The sequence below is a fragment of the Chenopodium quinoa genome, unplaced genomic scaffold (assembly GCF_001683475.1).
Source record: "Chenopodium quinoa cultivar QQ74 unplaced genomic scaffold, ASM168347v1, whole genome shotgun sequence".
NCBI lineage: Eukaryota > Viridiplantae > Streptophyta > Magnoliopsida > Caryophyllales > Amaranthaceae > Chenopodium > Chenopodium quinoa.
The window spans coordinates 6,915,055-6,937,422 of NW_018745684.1; the positions used below are offsets into that span (position 1 = coordinate 6,915,055).

General features: G+C 33.6%; 4 protein-coding genes across 4 annotated transcripts; 3 read left to right on the forward strand and 1 right to left on the reverse strand.

The window, feature by feature from the left end:
- The first annotated feature begins 1,578 nt into the window (after window positions 1–1,578).
- Window positions 1,579–3,740, forward strand: LOC110717740. The gene is made up of 2 exons (XM_021896504.1): window positions 1,579–2,322; window positions 2,784–3,740. Exons 1-2 carry the CDS (start codon window positions 1,599–1,601, stop codon window positions 3,554–3,556), a joined length of 1,497 nt encoding a protein of 498 aa, XP_021752196.1. The 5' UTR covers window positions 1,579–1,598; the 3' UTR covers window positions 3,557–3,740.
- A 1,872-nt stretch (window positions 3,741–5,612) lies between these two features.
- LOC110717649 (zinc finger BED domain-containing protein RICESLEEPER 3-like) lies at window positions 5,613–9,623 on the forward strand. The gene is made up of 3 exons (XM_021896402.1): window positions 5,613–7,732; window positions 7,922–8,103; window positions 9,280–9,623. The coding sequence occupies exons 1-3, from the start codon at window positions 7,035–7,037 to the stop codon at window positions 9,396–9,398; spliced, it is 999 nt and encodes a 332-aa protein (XP_021752094.1). The 5' UTR covers window positions 5,613–7,034; the 3' UTR covers window positions 9,399–9,623.
- A 1,038-nt stretch (window positions 9,624–10,661) lies between these two features.
- LOC110718009 (polygalacturonase-like) lies at window positions 10,662–12,435 on the reverse strand. Its single transcript, XM_021896811.1, has 4 exons — window positions 11,971–12,435; window positions 11,398–11,687; window positions 10,999–11,223; window positions 10,662–10,884 (listed from the first exon to the last, which is right to left on the reverse strand). The coding sequence occupies exons 1-4, from the start codon at window positions 12,433–12,435 to the stop codon at window positions 10,662–10,664; spliced, it is 1,203 nt and encodes a 400-aa protein (XP_021752503.1).
- Window positions 12,436–20,130: 7,695 nt separating this feature from the next.
- LOC110718010 (polygalacturonase-like) lies at window positions 20,131–22,161 on the forward strand. The gene is made up of 4 exons (XM_021896812.1): window positions 20,131–20,601; window positions 21,133–21,422; window positions 21,608–21,836; window positions 21,943–22,161. Exons 1-4 carry the CDS (start codon window positions 20,131–20,133, stop codon window positions 22,159–22,161), a joined length of 1,209 nt encoding a protein of 402 aa, XP_021752504.1.
- The last annotated feature ends 207 nt before the right edge of the window (window positions 22,162–22,368 follow it).

The following is a 22,368-nucleotide window of genomic DNA, read 5'->3' on the forward strand; positions in this document are numbered from 1 at the left end:
TACTTTAATACAATTATAGATATGTAATATATAAAATGTGGTTTGTGATGCGTAATTTCATCATTGTTGCAATATTTGGAACAGAGGAAGTACAAACAATCAACTCGGAGCATCGCCCGAGCCAGACATAGTTTTAATATTATATCTTTCTCCTTACATGAGCTATCCCCACCCAAATTCATTAGAACTTTTTTTTTTTATTTATTATTTCTTTCCTCTCAAATTCATTACTTTTTAATAAACTAATTAATCCTACTATCTTTCTTTTACAATTTTTTAATACTTCAACTACCCTCACTTACCTCTTATTTTATTTAAGTCAATTAAATTGTCTAAAACTATATATCGGTCAAAGTATAACACTTATTAAAACACGGAGGGAATACTTAAGTTCAATAAACCTTACCTAAACAATAAGCTTTAATTTAGTCACTTTAATTTTACCATTTAGACATTTACTCCCTTTTGTATTGCAATATTTTAGTTGGGGCACTAGCCATTACACAAATTTAGGCTCAAAATTAATTAATTACCCTCAAATAGTATACATGGGGCAACTTTGGGGGTAATAAGGTAAACCATGTGCAACAAGAGACACAAAACTACAATTTTTCTCTCATTTCCTTAAATATTATTGTGTCCAAGGTTATGGGTCAAGCAAATAGAAACGGATATTCCTTTATTGGAGTACGTGTTTCACCATGTTTTTTTTTCTATCGTTGAGATTACTGCATTGCCCACTATTTATAAATGGGAATCAATTCAGTGTTTTACTTTACAATATATTTTCTCTCTTCTAATTAAAAGGGCATTACTTAGGAATTTCCCCTGCGAGGAGGACCTCTTATTCTCCTAATGATTATTTTTCTTACCTTATATATAGAAAAAAATTACAAGGGCAATGTTCGTTGTCAATTTCTTTTCAATTGCTCAATTGAATTCGTTTGCATGTATGTGAAAACAAATGATGTGTGTATTAAGAAATAATGGAGGTAGTATAAGTACAAAGTCAAGAGATAAATATATGAATTTGGTATCATTATTGATTTTTCTCAAGTATGAAGATACAGACGACTACACTCAATATACACTTTTAAATACGTTACGAAAGTACGTATACTTTTTTCTCAAATTCTTTGAATGATAACCAACTTAATTCAATCATTAAATCATAAATAAGCATCATTTCGGTTAGATTGTTAATCTCGTAAAGTAAGCTTTGATACATGTCAAATTAAAGAAATAGCTTATTTGTTCCTTCAATTGAAAGTGATTCCAATTGAAATATATTTTTAAAAAAAATAATAAAAACATATTATGGCAGGATAGTTAACAATCAAAGTCCCTTTAAATTATTTAATTGCTTGCACTTTAGATACATACAAGCTAAATCATAATAAACCTTTTTTAATGCGTATTGCTAGTTAGATGCATGTGTAAAGCTTTTGACTTAGCATAAAATAATACTCTATGTTATATTTAACCCGATAACTATTAATTTATACAACATTCACTGCCCTACACATCTATAAAAGCACTTGTTTTGTTTAGTATTTGGATATAACTCAACAAATTGAATCCTCCCATACTATATAGCAATGGCTCCATCCAAGATGTTTTATCTTGGGTGCTTAGTTTTGGTGTTGGCCATCGCGGTAGAGGCAGCAAGTACTCCTCCAGGAATCGCTAAAAATCCTTCAAGAGCATCATGTAACAAAAAAGAGTACAAGATGTGCTATAACCTAGAGCATGTTTGCCCTAAATTTTGTCCTGATAGTTGTGAAGTTGATTGTGCTTCTTGCAAGCCTATTTGTTCTTCTACTCCATCAAGTGATGAACATAAATCATCTTCAGGATCATCATCTTCTTCTTCGTCTTCGTCTTCATCCTCCTCCTCATCATCATCTGCATCTTCGGCTGCAGCGGCTGCTGCTGCAGCAGCTGCCGCTGCTGCATCATCATCAGCTTCCTCTGCTGCCTCATCTGCCGCCGAAGGATCCTCTTCATCAGGAGGATCACCACAAAACTCTCATCATTCGTCATCCTCTCACAATTCATCATCAACCCCATCAAACTATTACCCAACACCTTCAACACCATCTCCTAAGCCATCAACTCCAACAAAACCATCTCCTTCTACCCCTAATACTCCAACTACTCCTTCAACACCTTCTTCTCCTCCTACTTCTAATGTTGACTCTAGAAAGAGAGCTAAGTGCAGAAACAAAAACTATGGACAATGTTATAATCAAGTACACGTCTGCCCAGCTAACTGCCCTACTTCATGTCAAGTTGACTGTGTCACTTGCAAGCCTGTTTGCAGTAAGTCTTACTTTCTATATACATTTTACTAAAATGGTACCTAGCCTTTTGCGATAACGTTTTAATCTTTGACTGAATATTGTCACTCCTACAAAGTAACGAATTTTTATCACATGAGGTCCTTTTTTGATTTGTATCATATTGTGTAAATTAAAATATCATAATGTTTTAATTTTCACTGATGCATAATTAATAATATATATTATAGATCATCAAAGTTAATGTGCATTATTAAAAACCGTAAAAAAAAAAATGTGACTATTTATTTTTAGTAAAATGAAGATAGTAGTGCTTGTAGTAATTTGGTAAATATATATTGGCACAATTAACACAAAGATTTAGATTAAGACTCATATCTATATGTTACATACATTATAATTGTCCTTAATTAGTATCAATTGAGAATTGAAGTTAAAATTATATTAGAATGGCCAATAATTCTTTGTTTTTCTGTGTTGTAGATTGTGATTATCCAGGAGCAGTATGTCAAGACCCTCGATTCATAGGAGGAGATGGTATCACCTTCTACTTCCACGGCAAGAAGGATCAACAATTTTGCCTTGTGAGCGACCCCAACCTCCACATCAACGCACACTTCATAGGAAAAAGAAATGAAAACATGGGTCGCGATTTTACTTGGGTTCAATCCATTGGAATCTTGTTCGACAACCACCGTCTCTTCTTAGGTGCTAGGAAAACCTCTACATGGGACGATGCCAATGACCGCCTTTCATTAGCCTTCGATGGAGAGCCAATATTCCTAGAAGAAACTCTAGGGTCTCAATGGTCATCCACCTCTATGCCACAAGTTACCATAACTAGGGCAAGCGAAACCAATGATATTGTAGTCGAAATCCAAGGTAAACTCAAGATCACGGCTAAGGTTGTACCTATTACTGATGAAGAGTCTAGGGTACACAACTACGGTATTACTAACGAGGATCGATTTGCTCATCTTGATCTCGGGTTTAAGTTTTACTCTTTGACCGGAAAGGTTGATGGTGTTCTAGGAAAAACTTATAGGGATGATTACGTGAGCCGAGTGAATATGAGAGCATCCATGCCGGTTATGGGAGGCGAAAGAGAGTTTGCAAGCAGTAGCATTTTTGCCACGGATTGTTTGGCTTCGAGGTTCGTTGGTAGTCAAGAAGAGACTTCATTAGAGACCATGGATCTTGCTAGCATGAATTGTGCTAGTGGGATGAATGGACGTGGTGTAGTTTGCAAGAGGTAATTAACTCAAAAAATATCCATTTGATGAATATTTATAAGTAAAGCTTTTATTTACTTATACAAATTAATAAAATTTATACATAAGGTTGAAAGCCTTAAAGATTATTCAAATTTTTTTGTGTAATTTTGTATTATTTGTAATAAGAATCTTCAAGTTGCATTGTAAGATGACTATACAAGTATAATAAAACACTAGTGTTGAGTTTTTCTTTAATGATCCTTCTATTCCTTTTTTTTGTCTCTTTTGATTTTTAACACAATTTTAATGTACACATATGGACATATATAAACATCAACATATCTCTTTAACTGCTATATGCATTACAAGTAAGACAAACTTTTACAAAAATCGGGATCCTGTAAAGCAAGTATTCCTACTAATATGATCAAAAGTTACCTTAAAATAAATAAAAATTACCCTAATATATAAAAGTTACAAATATTTAAAGTTATAGATGACTTAAAATCAAATCACAATGATTGAAAACTAAATAATAAGTAATTAAATATCCTGTTGCTTAGTTATATTAAAATCGCACACATTTTAAAGTACCCAAAAAAGGCTTAAAGTTGCCCTAAATTCGCTAAAAGTTACCCAAACACTGCTCGATGTACATTAAAATTATTATAAATCGGGTTTATACAAAAAATTTTGTACAAGTAATTAATATAATTTTTAAAAAGTTGATATTTTGAAACTACATATCAAGTCAAATTTAACAAATCCAAAGTATGTTTTTCTTATTTATATCAAATAATCTGCATTATAACTTTATCGGATCAAATTCAAGATTTCAAATTAGACAAACAAAAAAGCCAAGGAATGGAGGGAATAGATGACCATGTATGTTGTGTGTGGATCTTGACTATCAATTAACTATTTTCTTCTCAAGATGCATATGTCATCCACGATGAGTTCTTAGAGGTGACAAACAAAGTATATTAAGAGATTTTAACATGTCAACTTTGTAAACAACTGTAACATCTTAAGTATACTCAGCTGACATAATCAGCAATATAATGTAGTATACTTTATATAATTATGTGAATCATAATTATATTATATCCTTTATATGATTATATCATCTTCAACATGTGTGATGTGCCATATTTGATATGATTCAAGTTTAATTGGGTTATGTTATTGTGATTTCCTTGTTATAATAGTCACAGATTTCGGGATAGGTTGATTTAATTTAAGATCATAAGATTACCAATTGGATTAAAACTATACAATCGTACTTTTTTTGTCGTATCAAGTTGGATTATTTCAATATATATATATATGATGAAATGAGAGTTGTTGTTGAATCTATGTCCGAAGGTCAATCAATAATCAATAACTATATACTAAAAGACACACCAGCAATGACACGTGTCGATTTCTGGTGTGTTCTTAGTATATTTTTTAAATAATTAATTACTAAATTTTATTTAAGGAAGTTATTTTTTTAAAAAAAAACCAAGTTTATTTTTGTCAACTATTAGCAATAATATTTACCATTTTTATGTTGATACTCAATTAATCACGGAATAATAAGGAAATATATAATATTTTTCAAGAAGATGTATTTTTGGTAGAATATTTTTTAATCTTGATCAAATATTCCATGTTACTTCAATTTTGTTCAAGATATTAAACAATTTTGTTCAAAAGTAATTAAAATAACGTACCGTGCATGGCACGGGACCTAACCTAGTTTATGTCTAAAACCACACCGTCTCAAATGAATTCTACTAATTGAAAAAAGATATGCACACTATCGACTTAGCCGGGAAATGGTATAGTGGTGAAAAGTGATATTTATAAGTGTTGTAGATTTTACTTAAAATAAATTTGAGGTCGGAGGTAGGGATGTCACTGGGGCGGGTCTAGTAGGAGACCCGCCCCATCCCCGCCCCGATGGGGCGGGGATGGGTCTAGCTTTGGCGGGTCGCGGGGCGGGGATGGGTCTAAAATCCATACCCGCCATGGGTGATGGGGCGGGGATGGTTGTTATGTAATACCCGCCCCGCCCAGACCCGCCCCATACCCGCCCCGCCCTGCCCCGCCTGACCCACCCCGTACCCGCCCCGCCCCGCCTGACCCACTCCATACCCGACCCATACCCGCTTTATACCCACCCCATACCCGCATAAGACCCGACTAGCCATAGCATAATACGATTAAAAAAAAAAAAATTACTACACCTAATGAAATCTAACCCAGTAACCCACTTACCCAATACCCACCCTCATTCAGTCATTCACTCATTCTCAAAACAAAAACCCTAGCCTCACTGCCTCACTCTCTCCTCTCACAGTCTCACTGCCTCACTGTCTCAAGCGCTGAATCTCTTCCTCAAGCCTCAAACCCCTCTCTTCGATCCTTCTTCTTCAACCTCGTGGTCCTCGTCTGCAATCAAATCTCTTCGATCCTTCTTCTTCAACCTCGATCTTGCAAGGCTGCAACTCATTCAATTTAGGTAAACGTTTTCGCATTATTATCTTTGAATTTTCTTAATTCAATATGTTCAATTAAGAATTTCTTAATTGGGTTTTCGATTGAAAGTATGTGATTCGTCTTTTATTTATGATTTGTTCGATTGCGGTTTTCAATATTTCATTTGATTGAGCTAGGGTTTCGTGTTATATTTGTATGATACTTTCAATCTAATGCAATGTAGTTGATTACTGTTATTTTTTGTATGATAATGTATGAATATGATGACCTCCAAATTTTTTAGTTTATTAGGGTTTTAATCTAGAATTTTCATTACTTGTTTTTTTATATTTAATTTCACAAAATAGATATAATAAAGTCGAAATATGTATAGATTGTAATTAGTTTTTCTCATTAATTTCAGACTTATAAGTTTATGTTTATTATTTTAGCTTATGTGTGATAACTAAATTCGGATTATGTCATTTGACCACTTATTCGATCATTATAGATTTAGTTACTTTTTTTTTTTATTTAATTCATTTACTAAGTCTAAGATCAATCTCTGTAGTACACACTAACTTAACACACTTTGTATATAATTAAGTGGGGATGAATTTTGATTGTATTGTAGTTCAAAATATATATACTGATTTTTTACTAAATTTGAATTGAAAATGACTGGCTATTAGCCTATGAATGATGCATGGTGTGTGTGAGCGTTTGTGTTTGTATCTATGTGGCTCAGTGGCTATAAATTTGTGTTGTAGCCTGTATGTAGTGGTTAGTGACTTAGTGTGATAGGTGGTTAACTGGTTATGCAGCAGCAACAATATATTAACATAGTAGTTACAGTATGACATTATGCATTGATAGGCCTTTCAACATGATATCTTCCGATAGCTGTGCTAGAAGCATGATCTGCCTTTGCTGCTGTGCATTGCTAATTTGCTATTATTAATTTATTATTGCTGTTTCTGAGATGTCAAATGTGTTCAATACTGTAGTCAATATGTCTAGTGCATTAATTGTCTTTATTTAATTTTTACAGGGGAGAATGACATCTAAAAATGAGAATAACGCTAGTGTTCCCACTTCCGCTAGTAATACTCCAATTGCAATAGATGATGATGAAAGTCCTCTAGAGACTAATTCCGATCCTTCTCTCCTACCAATTACTAGTAGGCATACTTCGGCAGTGTGGTCTGATTTTAAGAGAAAGAGAGTTGGGGATGTGATAAAAGCTGAGTGCAACCATTGCTCCAAGCTACTTGCTGGTGGGTCAAAAGCAGGAACTACTCATTTGAAAGATCATATAAAAATATGTCCAAAGAGAGTATGTCAAGATCTTCGACAAACAAGAATGTTTGGTACAAAAAAAAACTTGAATGATAAGAATGACACGATGACATTGGCTCCTTACGAATTCCACCAAGAAGATGGAAGAAGAGACTTGGCAGAGATGATTATTTTGCATGAGTATCCAATTAGCATGGTTGAGCATATTGGTTTTAGAAAATATAGCAAGACACTCCAACCTGGATTTAAAGTGCCGTCTCGCAACACAACTAGAAAAGATATTATGAAAAGATATGAGCTTGAGAAGGAGAATGTTGCAACCTTGTTGAGGAAAGCAAAGGGTAAGATTGCCTTAACTACTGACATGTGGACAGCTGACAACCAGAGAAAAGGTTATATGGCGGTCACCTCACATTTTATTGATAATACATGGAAGTTGCAAAGTCGGATCATAAGGTATTGTTTTCTGGTTACTTATAACTTGTTTATTTTTTTTGGTTGTCTTTGTATTGCTATAGTTTTTTGTGTGAATTTTAAAATCATAAGAATTATAAGTTGTGATGATGGATGATAATAATGAGCCCATATATCCACAATAGTATTGAATAGACAAATAATATATGTTATTTTCATTGGTTTTGGTAGGTTTTTATATGTCCCCGCCCCTCATACTACTGAGGTTCTTGCTGATGCTTTGAAAGAAAGCATTCAATCATGGAATCTTGATCTTAGGTTGTCTTCTATAACCGTGGATAATTGTTCAACTAATGATGCAATGATGGAAATTTTGAAAGGAGTGTTTCCATATGGCTCACTTTTATTGCGAGGTGATTTTTTTCATATGCGTTGTTGTGCTCACATATTAAATTTGATTGTTCAAGATGGTTTAAGTGCTGTGGTATCAAATGGTGTTCAAAGAATTAGGGATAGTGTTGTGTTTTGGACTGCTTCTGATAAGAGAGTACAAAGGTTTGAACAAGTGGCTAAGCAAATAACTCCTGAGTGTAGTAGAAAGTTAGCACTTGATTGCAAAACCCGGTGGAATTCTACTTATGAAATGCTTTCTATTGCTACTAGTTATAAAGAAGTGTTTGTTGTTTTAAGTGCTCGTAATAATTTATATAAGAATCCACCGACCCCTGAAGATTGGGAAAAAGTTGAGAAAATATGTGAACATTTGGAAGTGTTTAGTAAAACTACCCTTAATTTTTCAGGAACAAATTACCCTACGGCCAATCTTTATTTTCCTAAAATTTGTGCTTTGAGAATTGCTATTTCTGGTTGGCTTTTATCTCCTCATGATTATGTAAGGAAAATGGCCGACATTATGTTACAAAAATATAACAAGTATTGGGCTAGTGTGAATGGCTTAATGGGAGTGGCAACAATACTAGATCCTAGATACAAAATGGCTCTTATTCGCTTTTATTTTGCAAAAATTTTTGATGAGCATGACTTTGAAATTGAGGTTAGTAGAATTAGTGATCTTCTACGAAGATTGGTTGATGAATATGGGTCTAAGATGGGTAAAACTCAAGGTAGTAGCAACCAACAAGCTTTTGATTTGGGTAGTAGTAGCAAATCCAATGAAGAGACCTTTATGCAAGAATTTGCTGAATTTTTACAACAAGATAAGGACTCAAGTCATGATATATCAGATTTGGATAAGTATTTAGATGCTGCTAATGTGCCTCTAGTCCAAGATTTTGATATTCTTAACTGGTGGAAGACAAATGGAGGCACATATCCCATTCTTCAGCAAATAGCACGAGATATATTGAGCATTCCTGTTTCTACTGTTGCATCAGAGTCCGCATTTAGCACAAGTGGTCGGGTTCTTAATCCTTATCGTAGTCGGCTTTTACCGGAAGCTGTAGAAGCTTTGATGTGTACTCAAAATTGGATATGGGCTGCTTCTAAAAGTAAATAGCTAAAATAAAATTTTATTTAATTAATAATATTATTTATTTATTTATTTTAATTAATTCACATTGTATTTGCAGATTGTGGAGAATTTAAGGATGATGAATATGCTAAATTAGTGGGAGAATTAGAGGAAGGATTTGAAACATGTGATATCGATTCTGGAACAACTCGAACAAGTGGACTTTGCACCGAATAATTCAAGGCCTAATGAATTTCTTGTTATGTATTTGAATATTTGTAGACTTGTAGTTATTTTTAATATTTGGACTTTGGACAATTTGGAGTTAGTGTTTTTTTTTTTTCTCTTATGTACTACTAATTTTAAGTTTTTTAATATGTAGTAATGTAGTATGTATGCCTAAGGTGTTGCACTTTATGAAAATGGTTGATCTTGCAGTGGTTTTTGTTGGATTTGAGTTAATGGGATTTGTATGCACTGCTACTTTTTCATTAGTCTACTATGAAGTCTGCAGGGTTTCAGTTGACACTTGAAACTTGAAAGACAGTTGCTTTTCTCAATACTAAGTTGGCGGGTATGGGGCGGGGAATTGGCGGGGATGGGGCGGGGGTTTGGCGGGTATGGGGTGGGGGTTTGGCGGGTATGGGGCGGGGACGGGGATGGGGCGGGGGTGGTTTTAGAGTTGGACCCGCCGGGGCGGGGACGGGGATTATTTTCAGACCCGACATGGGGATGGGGATGGGGATGGGGATGAAAATGTGAGGCGGGGATGGGGATGGGAATGCCAAAATCCGCCCCGCCCCGCCCCGTTGACACCCCTAGTCGGAGGGAGTACTTACTTGATTTTACAAAAATAAGAATTGTATCTTATTGAACAAATCAACAGAAGAGAGTTGAGATGCAATAAGAGACTGATGACATATATAAAACCTTGAATATGGAAAAAATGGTTGGAGTTTTTGGGTGAAATTAAGCCTTTTGCCGACGCTTGAGGCATCAATATAAAATAATTTAACAATATTACGTCACCTTAATAGTTAAAGTGTTAACCCCCTAAAATAAAGATATATATAGAATATAAAGAAGTTTGTTGTACACAAAGTTTCTAAGATCCTATTTTGGATATATATAGAATATAAATAATTCTTTGTGCATGCAGAACTACATATGGTTGTAAGTTATATGGTATACCTTTTTTTTTTTTTTTTTTTTTTTTTTTTGTAGTGTAGTTGTTTATTTTGATTATTGTATACTTTATTACTTTTGTCAATATTCGATTAAGAGGCGTAAACTTAAGTATATATACAGAAACAAAGATACAACAAACATGAACCATAACAATACGTACTCTCATCTAAAGATACAAATCATATAATCTTTTATTCAATTAATGTCATTACAAAGATATATGATTAATAAAAGCTATTGATTGTGCTGGATATGAAAAACAAATTATGTATTAACTGATATATAATTTTGACTGCATATATCAATCCGCACTTAAAAACAGCTATTAGGCAGAATTGAACCAAGGATAGTTCCAACAGTATTATTACAAGATGACCCAGCTGGTTTGTTTCTATAGGTGAGATGCACGTCTTTGACTTTGATATCCGCGCAATGGTATTTTGAACTACAATCAAATTTTACACCAATACGTGTTTCGGATGTCCCATGAATATCTTGATATGTTACGTCGCTGATTCTCACTCCTGAAACCTGATCAATTACAAGTATGCAATGTAACAATTAGTATTATTATTAGAGGATATGAATGATTAATTTAATTAGTTTTTAATGATTAGAAAAAAAATATTGATGTTGTTTTCTTATCTTTCCAGGGCAACCCCTCTCATTTGGACAATAGTTTTGGTTAATAATGATTGGATTTTGAGCATTCACCATTTTAAGATGTTGAAAGAGAACATGTCTCACAAATCCATTGCTTGGCCTTCCCCATGATTTTATCCTTACTCCATTTTTGGTGCCAACAAAAGTACAACTCTTGACCGTCACATTTACTACTCCAGGCTCATTTAGCTCCTTTCCTAAACTCCCGATGCTGATATTCAATGTAACATATGTTAAAACTTTACGCGTAATTTAATTTTATTAGCACACTTTTGCTTTTAGAATGTATTGTAAACTTATTTTGGACAAAAAAAAAAAATCACTATAAGATGATAGGATAGTATGAGCAAAAACACTATAGTTAGAAATGGCTCTTAATAAATACCTAATTCCATGACCAGGGCCACAAGCAATATTTTCAATCCACAAGTTACTAGTCCCAGCTCCAATTGATACACAATCATCTCCTGTGCCTATTTTTGTGTTCATGATTGTCACTCCAGTCGAGTGTTGAACATGAATTCCGTCGGTGTTAGGGCTTGCACCAGAGGCCGAGACTTGCACACCTTCAGCTTTTACTTCCTTACAACCATCAAAATCAATATGATACAATTGGCTATTCAATGAAGTTAATCCATTCACCACGATGTTCATTGAATTTGAAAATCGAATTGTCTGCACAAATATAGAAGTAATTAGATGATAAATTATTGTCCAACATTAAGAATATAACATCCTTGTGATACATTAGTTACAACAACAGTAAGTTAAATTAATAACATGTTAACATCATCTTAATATAGTGGTTAACATGTGTACATAGTTTATAAATGCTCAGATCACTATTTAAATTAACAAAATAATTTTCAATTTATTAATGTATTTTTATTTTGATTGTAAATAATTGATCATGTATGACATAGATAATTATTAAGGTTGAAGAATAAATTTTACTTACGGTAGCTCCGGGGGGACAAGTCTTTCCGGACCTCTTACAAGCCCACAAGCCAGCACCTTGTCCATCAAACACCCCGCCAAAGATAGAAACTCCGGTAACATCATCAAAAGAGAACCAAGTACCGGCATTTCCGAGCACTCGAAAGTCAGCCGGGGCCACCAAGGTGCCTCTAATGACAAAGCTTATAGCCTTGTTCTTGCAATTCCTCCCATTAAATACTAAGGCTTTGTTAACCAAGTACCTTCCTTGTGGTACAAAAATTGTGGAAGGGTTTCTTGACTCACATGCAATGTTCCATGCAGACGTAAATGCTCTTGATGAGTCTGTTAACCCGTCTGATTTTGCACCTAGGTTCACCAAGTTAATGTTGGTTGCTGCTACGAGTTGTTGATTTACAACGAATATTAAGGTAAAGAGAACAAGAATAAGTACATGTGTTAAGGATGATGTTACTTTGGTTTCCATTTTCTTTTTCTTAACTAGAAAAAGATATATAGAAATGTTGTATGTGGAAAAGAGAAGGAGGTTAGGTTGTTGAGGATGAAAGATATTTAGGAAAGGTAGAGGGTATTTATAGGTTTTAATTTGTACAATAGGTCATAAATTTATACTTCATTTGTACGTAACATGCAAATATAATACAGTGGAATTATTATTATCAAATAAAAATTACAAATTGGACGACACATTATACCCCCTTCCAATGAACCCTCGCATGGTTCCCTATTCTATGATTGGTTTAACTGTTTTCTGTATTTGTTGTATTTGCATGGTTATTGGATGCTTTAATATGTATTTAATTTAACGTTGTACAGTATATGTTATATTATAGCTTGTTTTCTGTGCAGCTGGTCATACTAGGGATGACAATGGGGCAGGTCGGATGCGGAGGTTGGTACCTCCACAACCATACCCGCCTAAAAATCTTATACCCATCCCCGCCCCACCACCCATGACGGGTACAATTTTCACATCCATACCCACCCTGCCGGGTATATAAGTTATTCATCCCCGCCCCACCACCAATTTGAATATCCATACCCACCTCAAACCCACCCCATACCCGCCTCATACCTGCTACCATAATGACATTATATGACAATAATATGAAGAATTATCATTTCTAATAAACCTCTTTTTACATCCACTTGGCAAAATTTATATACGACGTTAATGTTATTAATAAAATATTTTATGTTTATTATATTATTATAGTCTAGATTCTAAGCTCGTTTCAACCTTTACAAAAAGTAGTATAAGGCGGGTGATGGGGCAGGGTGGGGATGGGGCGGGTTTACTCTAAAATCTATACCTACCCTACCATCCATGGCGGGTACAATTTTTATACCCATCACCCGCCAAACCTTCGTCCATCCCCGCCCCACTGCCATCCCTAGGTCATACCATATAGCTGCTTATAAAAAAACGGAGTAACCTCTATAACACTGGCAGAGTAACCCCTATAACACTAACAGAGTACCCCCAAGTCTCCTACTATATATACTAACAAAATTATCCCTTATTATATATTTTATAACGACCCTTAAATAACAAAATAACTCTTATAACCGTGATAGAGTACCCCCTATAACACTAATAACCAGTAGTCTCATGGTGCCTCCATATAAAAGTTAGTGGTTATACATATATGTTCTACTGAATTGTCTTTCATTATTTGTATTAAATTAATTTATGAAAAAAATTGTAAAAGAACCTTCAATATTTTTTGTAATTTTTAAAAACTTAACCTCGTAACAATCTAATGACATTTTCCTTGAATAGTTGAATGTCCTAGTGATTTACACTTATCTCCAATATTTATCTTACAAAGTACCTCCATATTTTCCTTGTCAAAAAGCACCTTTATCTTTAATTTATACTCCATATATAATTATACTTAGTTTATCAGTCTTTAATATATTTATCTCTCAATAACATGTATCATATTGAGATAATTTAACAAGATCACACATGATTATATTTATTCCTAGATACTTGTATATGTTAACCATTCTTCATAATCGAAATTTTGTCCTCGGCTCAAACTAACTAAAGATTTCAAAAGGAACAAACAGATTATAAATTAGAAATTAAATTTATTGCCACTTTATTGGGATTGGTATGTATGGGTCCATAAGTTAAGGCATCGAGCTATATCTCAGGTTTTTGACCTAGCTAGTTATTTTTCAAAAATGATTTTTACATTTTGTACTGTAAACATGTTCAAAGTAATAAATTGAAGATTACAATTTTGATTGAATCAACAAAGCATGGTATGTAAGAGTATTTATCTTGGAGAAACTTTACAAAAATATCTTTATGATGGCCGGTTACATTTATGCAAGTGTGTGTTTGAGAGCTTAGCTTTGTCCAAGATAATAATCCCTTCGTCCCTTATTTTTTGTCCCATTTGACATATCACGGTCTCCAAGAAGCGCTTTTAAATGCATATATCTTTATTTTTATAAGTGTAAAAATTATAAAAACTAGATTTTAATAAAATAAAAAATATGCAACAAGATGAATCCAACAAAACCCCACTTGACTATATAATATCTTATACATTAAAAAGAATTAATGGTCAAAGTTATCAAAGTTTGACCCAAATATTAGCAATGGGGCAAACAAATAGGAACAGATAGAGTATCTTGCAAGGCCATAGTGCTTTGTAGATTAAAAGATACCTATTCAAATATCTATCGATAATAATACTTCATTCATAGATGTTTTTATAGTGCCCATTATAATATGGACATTAATATTTATAATGTAAATATATTTTTTGAGAATTTTTATCCAACATAAAATTTAAAAAAAAAAATTCACCAATTGGTTGTTGGTGCAATGGTGATTGGGACTGCACTTGGTAGGGCGAACCCGTGTTCGTTCCTCCGTAACAACAATTAGGAGGGGACTGGAACCTAACCACCCAGAACTGATTCCCGAATCCGGATTAGCCTAAAGGGTAAACCAGGTGGAACACCAAAAAAAAAAAAAAAAAAAAAATCGAGAGTTATCAAACTGAAATTAAAATTACATAAATAAATGAAATTGAAAATTGGATGAATAAAAAAATGTTGATGATATTAATTTATACCAAAAATATAGAAATACACATAACCACTTGAAGAAAAGTAAGAATCATGAAACGTATAATAATTAAACATTATGGTAGTCATAGGTTAATCGACCATTATAAAATTTCACCATTGTAACAGATACAAGAAAACTATTAACAAAATGCAACAAGAACACATAGATCTATATGGTTCACTAATGATGTATTAGCTATGTCGGGTTATAGTGCCATTGCAGATTTAAGGTATATTCTAAGATTTCTAACACATTTAATATAGTCTCATATTGAACTTATAAGAGCTAAACTTTGTGATAGAGTATATAAATCAATCTTAATTTTCAACCATCAGCTTAACCTTTTTGTTGAGATTGATAGTTCTCTAACATGGTGTCGGAGCTAACGTTATACAAAGGTCACGGGATCTAATCTCATCCACCCCCATATTTAGATGGAATATTTCGCGCTGCATATGAAGGGTCCCATGCCACATCCACATTTTAAGCCCAATGGGCTTTCATGTGAGAGGGCATAATAGAGTATATAAACCAATTATAAGCTTCAACTATTAGCTTAACCTTGTGGTCCTTTAAGACTTTGAATGAACCAAGCTAAAAAAACTAAACTTTTTCGTTAATTGTCAGGTGATCTAATTAAGCACACTACCATATCATTATCATTAATTTAGAGTAAATTGTACTTCTCTCGGTTGCAATATGACGATAAATATTGAGTAAATAACACAAAAGAAGTTGATCAAATCGCCCATTTGAGCAAATTGAAACAAAAGGAATTTGAGATGCAACATACAATAAGAATGGTGACATAATAATAATACCAAAAAAAAAGGAAGAAGGGTTGGAGGTTTTGGGGGTGATAAAGCCCTTTTCTAAGGCTTGCGACTCACATATACATACATACATATATATATATATATATATATATATTATTTTTCTAAGCCATTTTTTTTTTAATTATTATTAAATCTAATATTGGTGATTAGTTGAATTTGATTTAAGCCCTTTTCCACCTTTTTTATTAAAAAAATAAATAAATATAGCAATAGACTTAATCTTAATGGCTCATCAGCCCTATTATCATGGATGATTTTACAGTAGCCTTTTGAAAAGTGACAACCACAAGCCTTATTATTTGGCATAACATGATTGGATGTAATTTGTCATGTAATCTTTGACTTTTCAAAGCATATTTTAATTAGAATTCATTTTTTATAATTTCTTTTTTTTTCAAAAATTATATTTTATAGTTTCTGATTTTTTTTTAATTTCCTAATTAATTTCAGAAAATCAATATAAAAAAATTAAAATTAAAAAAATTGTTCTTCGTTGCTCTGAATTTCAACCGATGATTTGAACACGGCGGCTTCGTGGCGTTGATGTTGTCCACCACCAATATGATGGTTGTTACGGTAAAGCCGATAGCGGAGAGCAGTAGAGCACGCTCCTTCTCAGCCTCACATTTACAAGCTTCGACTTCTTCGTCGCGGCGTTGAGGGAGATGGGCAGATGGCAATATGGGTTGTTATGGTGGTGGTGGAAACGCCATTTAGGGCCGAATTTCGAGCGAGGTAGGGGTTTACCATCGACAAGGCGGAAGGAGGAGTCTTCATTGGCGGCAAGCTGACAAGTGTGGCGGCGAAGGAGGGTTGTTGAGGTTGCGAGTCCAATCAGTGATTCGGCCGAATTTGTTGGAGCGAGAAAAAGGGGCGAAGGGGACGTAGGACATTGCTCGGGATGGTGGTGGTAGATGGTGGTAGATGTCGATTGATTTTAATTATAATTTTAATTTTCTGAAATTAATTAAGAAATTAGAAAAAGAATTTCAGAAATTATAAAATATAATTTTCAAAAATAATAATAATTTTAGAAATTACAAAAATGAATTTTAATTAAAATATATTTTGAAAAGTCAAAGATTACATGACAAAGTATATTAATAAAATTATGCCACATAATAAGACTTATGGTAGTCACTTTTGAAAAGGCTACTGTAACATTTTCATATTATCATAAATAAAAACTCTATTATTTCACCAATATTTGATTATTTTTTAAAGAAGAAAAATATCTCAATAGACGTCATTATTAGCAAAAAAAAAAAAAAAAAAAAAAAAAAAAAAAAAACAACGTCATTTTAAGGGTATTTTCATTTTTACCACCTTCAAATAACCACTTAATTGAATTTACCACCTCCAAAAAAAAAAGATTTACTTTACCACCAACAAAATTTCCAAAAAATCGATTTTACCACCAACTAACGGATTCCGTCCACGAATCCGTTAGTAGGGCCCACCTTTTTGACGTTTCTTCTTCATCTTCCCCGATCTTCCGTGTAAACCAACCAGCAACGAAATCAACTACCTCGGTTGGTCGGAATTTCGTGTGTGACTAAGGAGGGGCCGGAATTTGGTGTGTGGGTTAGGGAGGTGGTCGGAATTAGGTGGTGGTTAGGGTTTTAGGAGTGCGAAATTTGGTGGTGGCTAGGGTTTTTAGAGTGGTCGGAATTAGAAGGGGATTTATGGGTGGTCGGGATTTGGTGGCTGCCAAAAACTAAGAAGCCAAATCACCAACAACAAGGATACAAATCGATTATCATCAACATTTCTACAAACCAAAGCAATTAATCCATTACAATACCCACAAATCGAAACCTCAAAACCAGAAAAAGAATTGGGTAAATCAAACCTTGTCAATCGTTTTTAGCATCAAGCTCAGAACCCCACTTCAATGGAGTCGATTCCAGGTGACTTCCATGGTTGAGGATAAGAAGACGACGGTCAGAGGAGAGAGAATGAGCGAGATGAAGTCTGATTAAATGGGTGTTGTTGATTGATTAAGGAATGCCAAGCCTTGGAAACGCATTTGAAGCGAAGTAGTGATTTAGTGGGTAATCGAAAAGAATGGAGGTGATTAACTCCATTGGAAGAGACGCCATTGTTGTGGTTTTCGAGAAAACAGAGCAAAAAAATAAAGAAAAATTGGTGGAAAGGTGGTTGTGGCTGTGCGGTGCGGTGGTGGGGCTGGTCGCGGTTAGGTGGTGGGGGCTGGTCGTAGCGGTTAGGTGGTGGGGGCTGGTCGTGGCTGGTCGGCGGTGGGGGTCCTGACGGTGGCAGCAACACCGGTTGATTAATGGGGATTTTTTTAATTTTTTTTTAAAACTTACCCAATAATATGGCGACACGTGTGCAAGGTAGGCCCCACTAACGGATTTATGGACGGAATCCGTTAGTTGGAGGTGATTGGTGGTAAAACTGATGTTTTATTTTTTTATGAGGTGGTAAAGTAAATCTTTTTTTTTTTGGAGGTGGTAAATTCGACAAAGTCATTATTTGAAGGTGGTAAAAATGAAAATACCCTCATTTTAATGGTTAAAACCCTCTAAAATATAGATTTAAGTTGTTGAATGCATCATTTTTAGCTGCCTAATAGTTCTAGATATGTAAGATCATGTTTCCTTATCCATTCATGCAAATACGTACGCACATTGCTCAACATGGTAGTTATTGAACCGTGCTCTAAGCACGACTGAGCAAATTAAGGAACATATGCTCCTTGTGATGCGAATTGAAGAAGGCGCGTGAGATTTTTGTGTAACTACATAGCTTGTGCAAAAAAAGTGGTGGAAAAAGAAAGTCAATAATATGAAAAAAGACAGTCTGATGCATACCTTACAACGTACACTTTCGCTTTTTTTAAAAATGAGGGAGGTACAATTAATCTCTGAGATTAACATCTCCTCTCACAACTTTATACATTTATTTTTGTGTCACTTTACTATTTCACTTTTATTATTTTAAAAATAACAATAAAACAATATAGTATGAGAGAAGATATATTTCCATGTTCATTTCAAAGATGAACTTGAATTTTTCCTTAAAAAACAAAAGGATGAAATGCTAAAATATATTTATGGAAGCCGCAAGCCTTAGGATAGGGCTTTGTTGCCCCCAAAATCTCCACCCTTTTTTTCGTTTTGTATAGTGTTTAATTGTCATCATATTTTTTTGTTGCATCTCAAACCTCATTTGTTTTTATTGGCTCATCATATGTACTATTTGATCAACTTGAATAGCTTTTGGTTGGTTTTGGTTTTGGTTTAAATTCTCATCTCTTTCGTGCTTTTCACTCAAAACATAGTGTACGGTTGCAACAGAAAGAAATATAATAAAAGTTTACTCTCAATGAATGATAATAATGAGCTACTTAATTTGCTACTTAACATGGTGTCAACTTAGTAATTATAACAAATATATATATATATATATATATATATATATATATATAATTTCAGTTCAGTAAAAACAATTTCAATTCAATAAAAATCAGTAAACTTAAAAAAGAGATATAATAGAAAATTTGTAAAAATAATTTCAGTTCAGCAAAAATAAGGTGAAGTGAACAGGGCTTAAGTATTGTGACCTAGCTAATAATTAACAATTAAGATCATACATTGGACAAAGCTAAGTTCCCAAATTTACAGTTGTATGTAGTATAATATAATATATCTCGTTTTTTAGCTATTATTACTAAATATATACGGGATAATTTCCCAGATAATGATCTAATCTTAATATGTTGATTCAATTAAATTTATTTGCAATCTTTGTTACAAGTTTATAACACAGAAATCACTTTTAAATTTTTTTTAAAATGAATTCTAATAAATAGATAAACAAAAATGATAGAAGGAAGTATACAAGTAAAACATATGCAGCAATAATTAAAAACATAGCAACCAATAACCAGGCATTTATCTGCCACAAATTAGGAAACTAGTTAGCATATATAGACCAATCATAGTATGGGTCATGGGGAAAATAAGAGGGTTATCGGAATTACATGTCTTGTATTTTTGATATAATAATTCCACTTTATTGTTATATATTTGCATGTAACATTATTGTAACGTACAAATTAAGTATACATTTATGAACTGTCATAAAAATTAAATCCTATAAATACCCTCCACCTTTCCTTAATATCTTCCATCCTCAACACTAAATTCCTTCACTTTATCACTTACAACATTTCTATCTTTTTCTGCTACTAGTTAAGAAAAAGAAAATGAAAACCAAAGTTAAAGTAACGTCATTCTTAACACATATACTTAGAGTTGTTCTCTTTACATTATTCTTAGTCGTAAATCAACAACTCGTAGAAGCTAATGATATTAATTTGGTGAGCCTAGGTGCAAAATCAGACGGGTTAACAGACTCATCAAGTGCATTTACGTCTGCATGGAACATTGCATGCGAGTCACTTAACCCTTCAAAAATTCTTGTACCACAAGGAAGGTACTTGGTCAACTCAGCTTTAGTATTTAATGGGAGGAATTGCAAGAACAAAGCTATAAGCTTTGTCATTAGTGGTACGTTAGTGGCTCCGGCTGACTTTCAAGTGCTCGGAAATGCCGGTACTTGGTTTTCCTTTGATGATGTCACCGGAGTTTCTATCTCTGGCGGGGTCTTTGATGGACAGGGCGCTGGCTTGTGGGCTTGTAAGAGGTTCGGGAAGACTTGTCCCCCGGGAGCTACAGTAAGTGAACCGTTTTATTTTTTTCCTATGAAAATTAATATTTATATGCACCTGAGTGCAAGGTGTACCAAGGTTTTTTTTTTTCATTCTCACTTGATGATTAAATGAACAATAATAATCAAAATGAGCAAATAAAAAAAAAAATCCTTGAATGCACTTTACACTCGATTGTATATAAGAATTTCTCTTCTTTCTATCCTTATCTATGTAGCATGCATATAGCAGTTACTTAAAAGTTGGTTGAGGACCTATGTCATCATTCTTAACTAGCTATTCCAAAAATTGTTAATTTAATAGTTTGAATGATGAATTAGTATTAATGAATCTGTGGTCAATACTAGCTAACTAGTATATATAAAATTTCAATAAATTTTTATTTGTCTATATTACTTATTAAAATGATGTTATAATCTTATTGTTGTTGTTGTTGTTACTAATGTATCACGAATGTTATATTATTGACTTATTGTTAGAGTTGACAAGGTTGGATTATACCTAGCTTATGATCTAATTATTTCTATATTTGTGCAGACAATTCGATTTTCAAATTCGATGAACATCGTGGTGAATGGATTAACGTCATTGAATAGCCAATTGTATCATATTGATTTTGATGGTTGTAAGGAAGTAAAAGTTGAAGGTGTGAAGGTCTCGGCTTCTGGTGCAAGTCCTAACACCGACGGAATTCATGTTCAACAATCGACTGGAGTGACAATCATGAACTCAAAAATAGGCACAGGAGATGATTGTGTGTCCATTGGAGCCGGGACTAGTAATTTGTGGATTGAAAATATCGATTGTGGTCCTGGACATGGAATAAGGTATGTATTGAGATCGATCAAACTCAACCTAGAATATATATTTTCATTTTTTTTTTTTTTTTATTTAAGATGAGTTATTTTGTAGTGATTGTTGGCAAAAACAAGTCTTCTTTACATTTCAAATGCAATAATGTCCTTAATTAAATTGCGCATAAAGCTTTAACATATGTTACATTAAATTTCAGCATCGGGAGTTTAGGAAAGGAGCTAAATGAGCCCGGAGTAGTGAATGTGACAGTCAAGAGTTGTACTTTTGTCGGCACTGAAAACGGAGTGAGGATTAAATCATGGGGAAGGCCAAGCAATGGATTTGTAAGAAATGTTCTCTTTCAATGTCTTACAATGGTTAATGCTCAAAATCCAATCATTATCAATCAAAACTATTGTCCAAAGGAGAAAGGTTGCCCTGGACAAGTAAGAAAACAACAATTTTTTTTTTCCTTATTCGATTGATCATGAAAAACTAGCCATTCATATCTTCTACTATATTAACTTTTGTATTGCCTAAATAATTGATTAGGTTTCAGGAGTAAGAATCAGTGATGTAACGTATCAAGATATTCATGGAACTTCCGGTACACCAATTGCTGTGAAATTTGATTGTAGCTCAGAATATCATTGCACGAATATCAAAGTCGAAGACGTGGTTCTCACCTATAGAGACAAACCAGCTGGGTCATCTTGTATTAATACTGTTGGAAGCACACTCGGTTCTATTGAGCCTAATAGCTGTTTTTAGGGGTTGATATTATGTCATCTTGTATTAATACGTAATTAAAAGTACTTTTTCATCATATTCAGCACCATCAAACTATTGTGCTTAAAATGATAATTATTAACCATATACTTGTATTTTAATTTTGTGATGATATATTGAATAAATAAGGTTATTTGATTTATATATTTTAATATGTTGATATTGGATATAGTATTATTATATTATGGT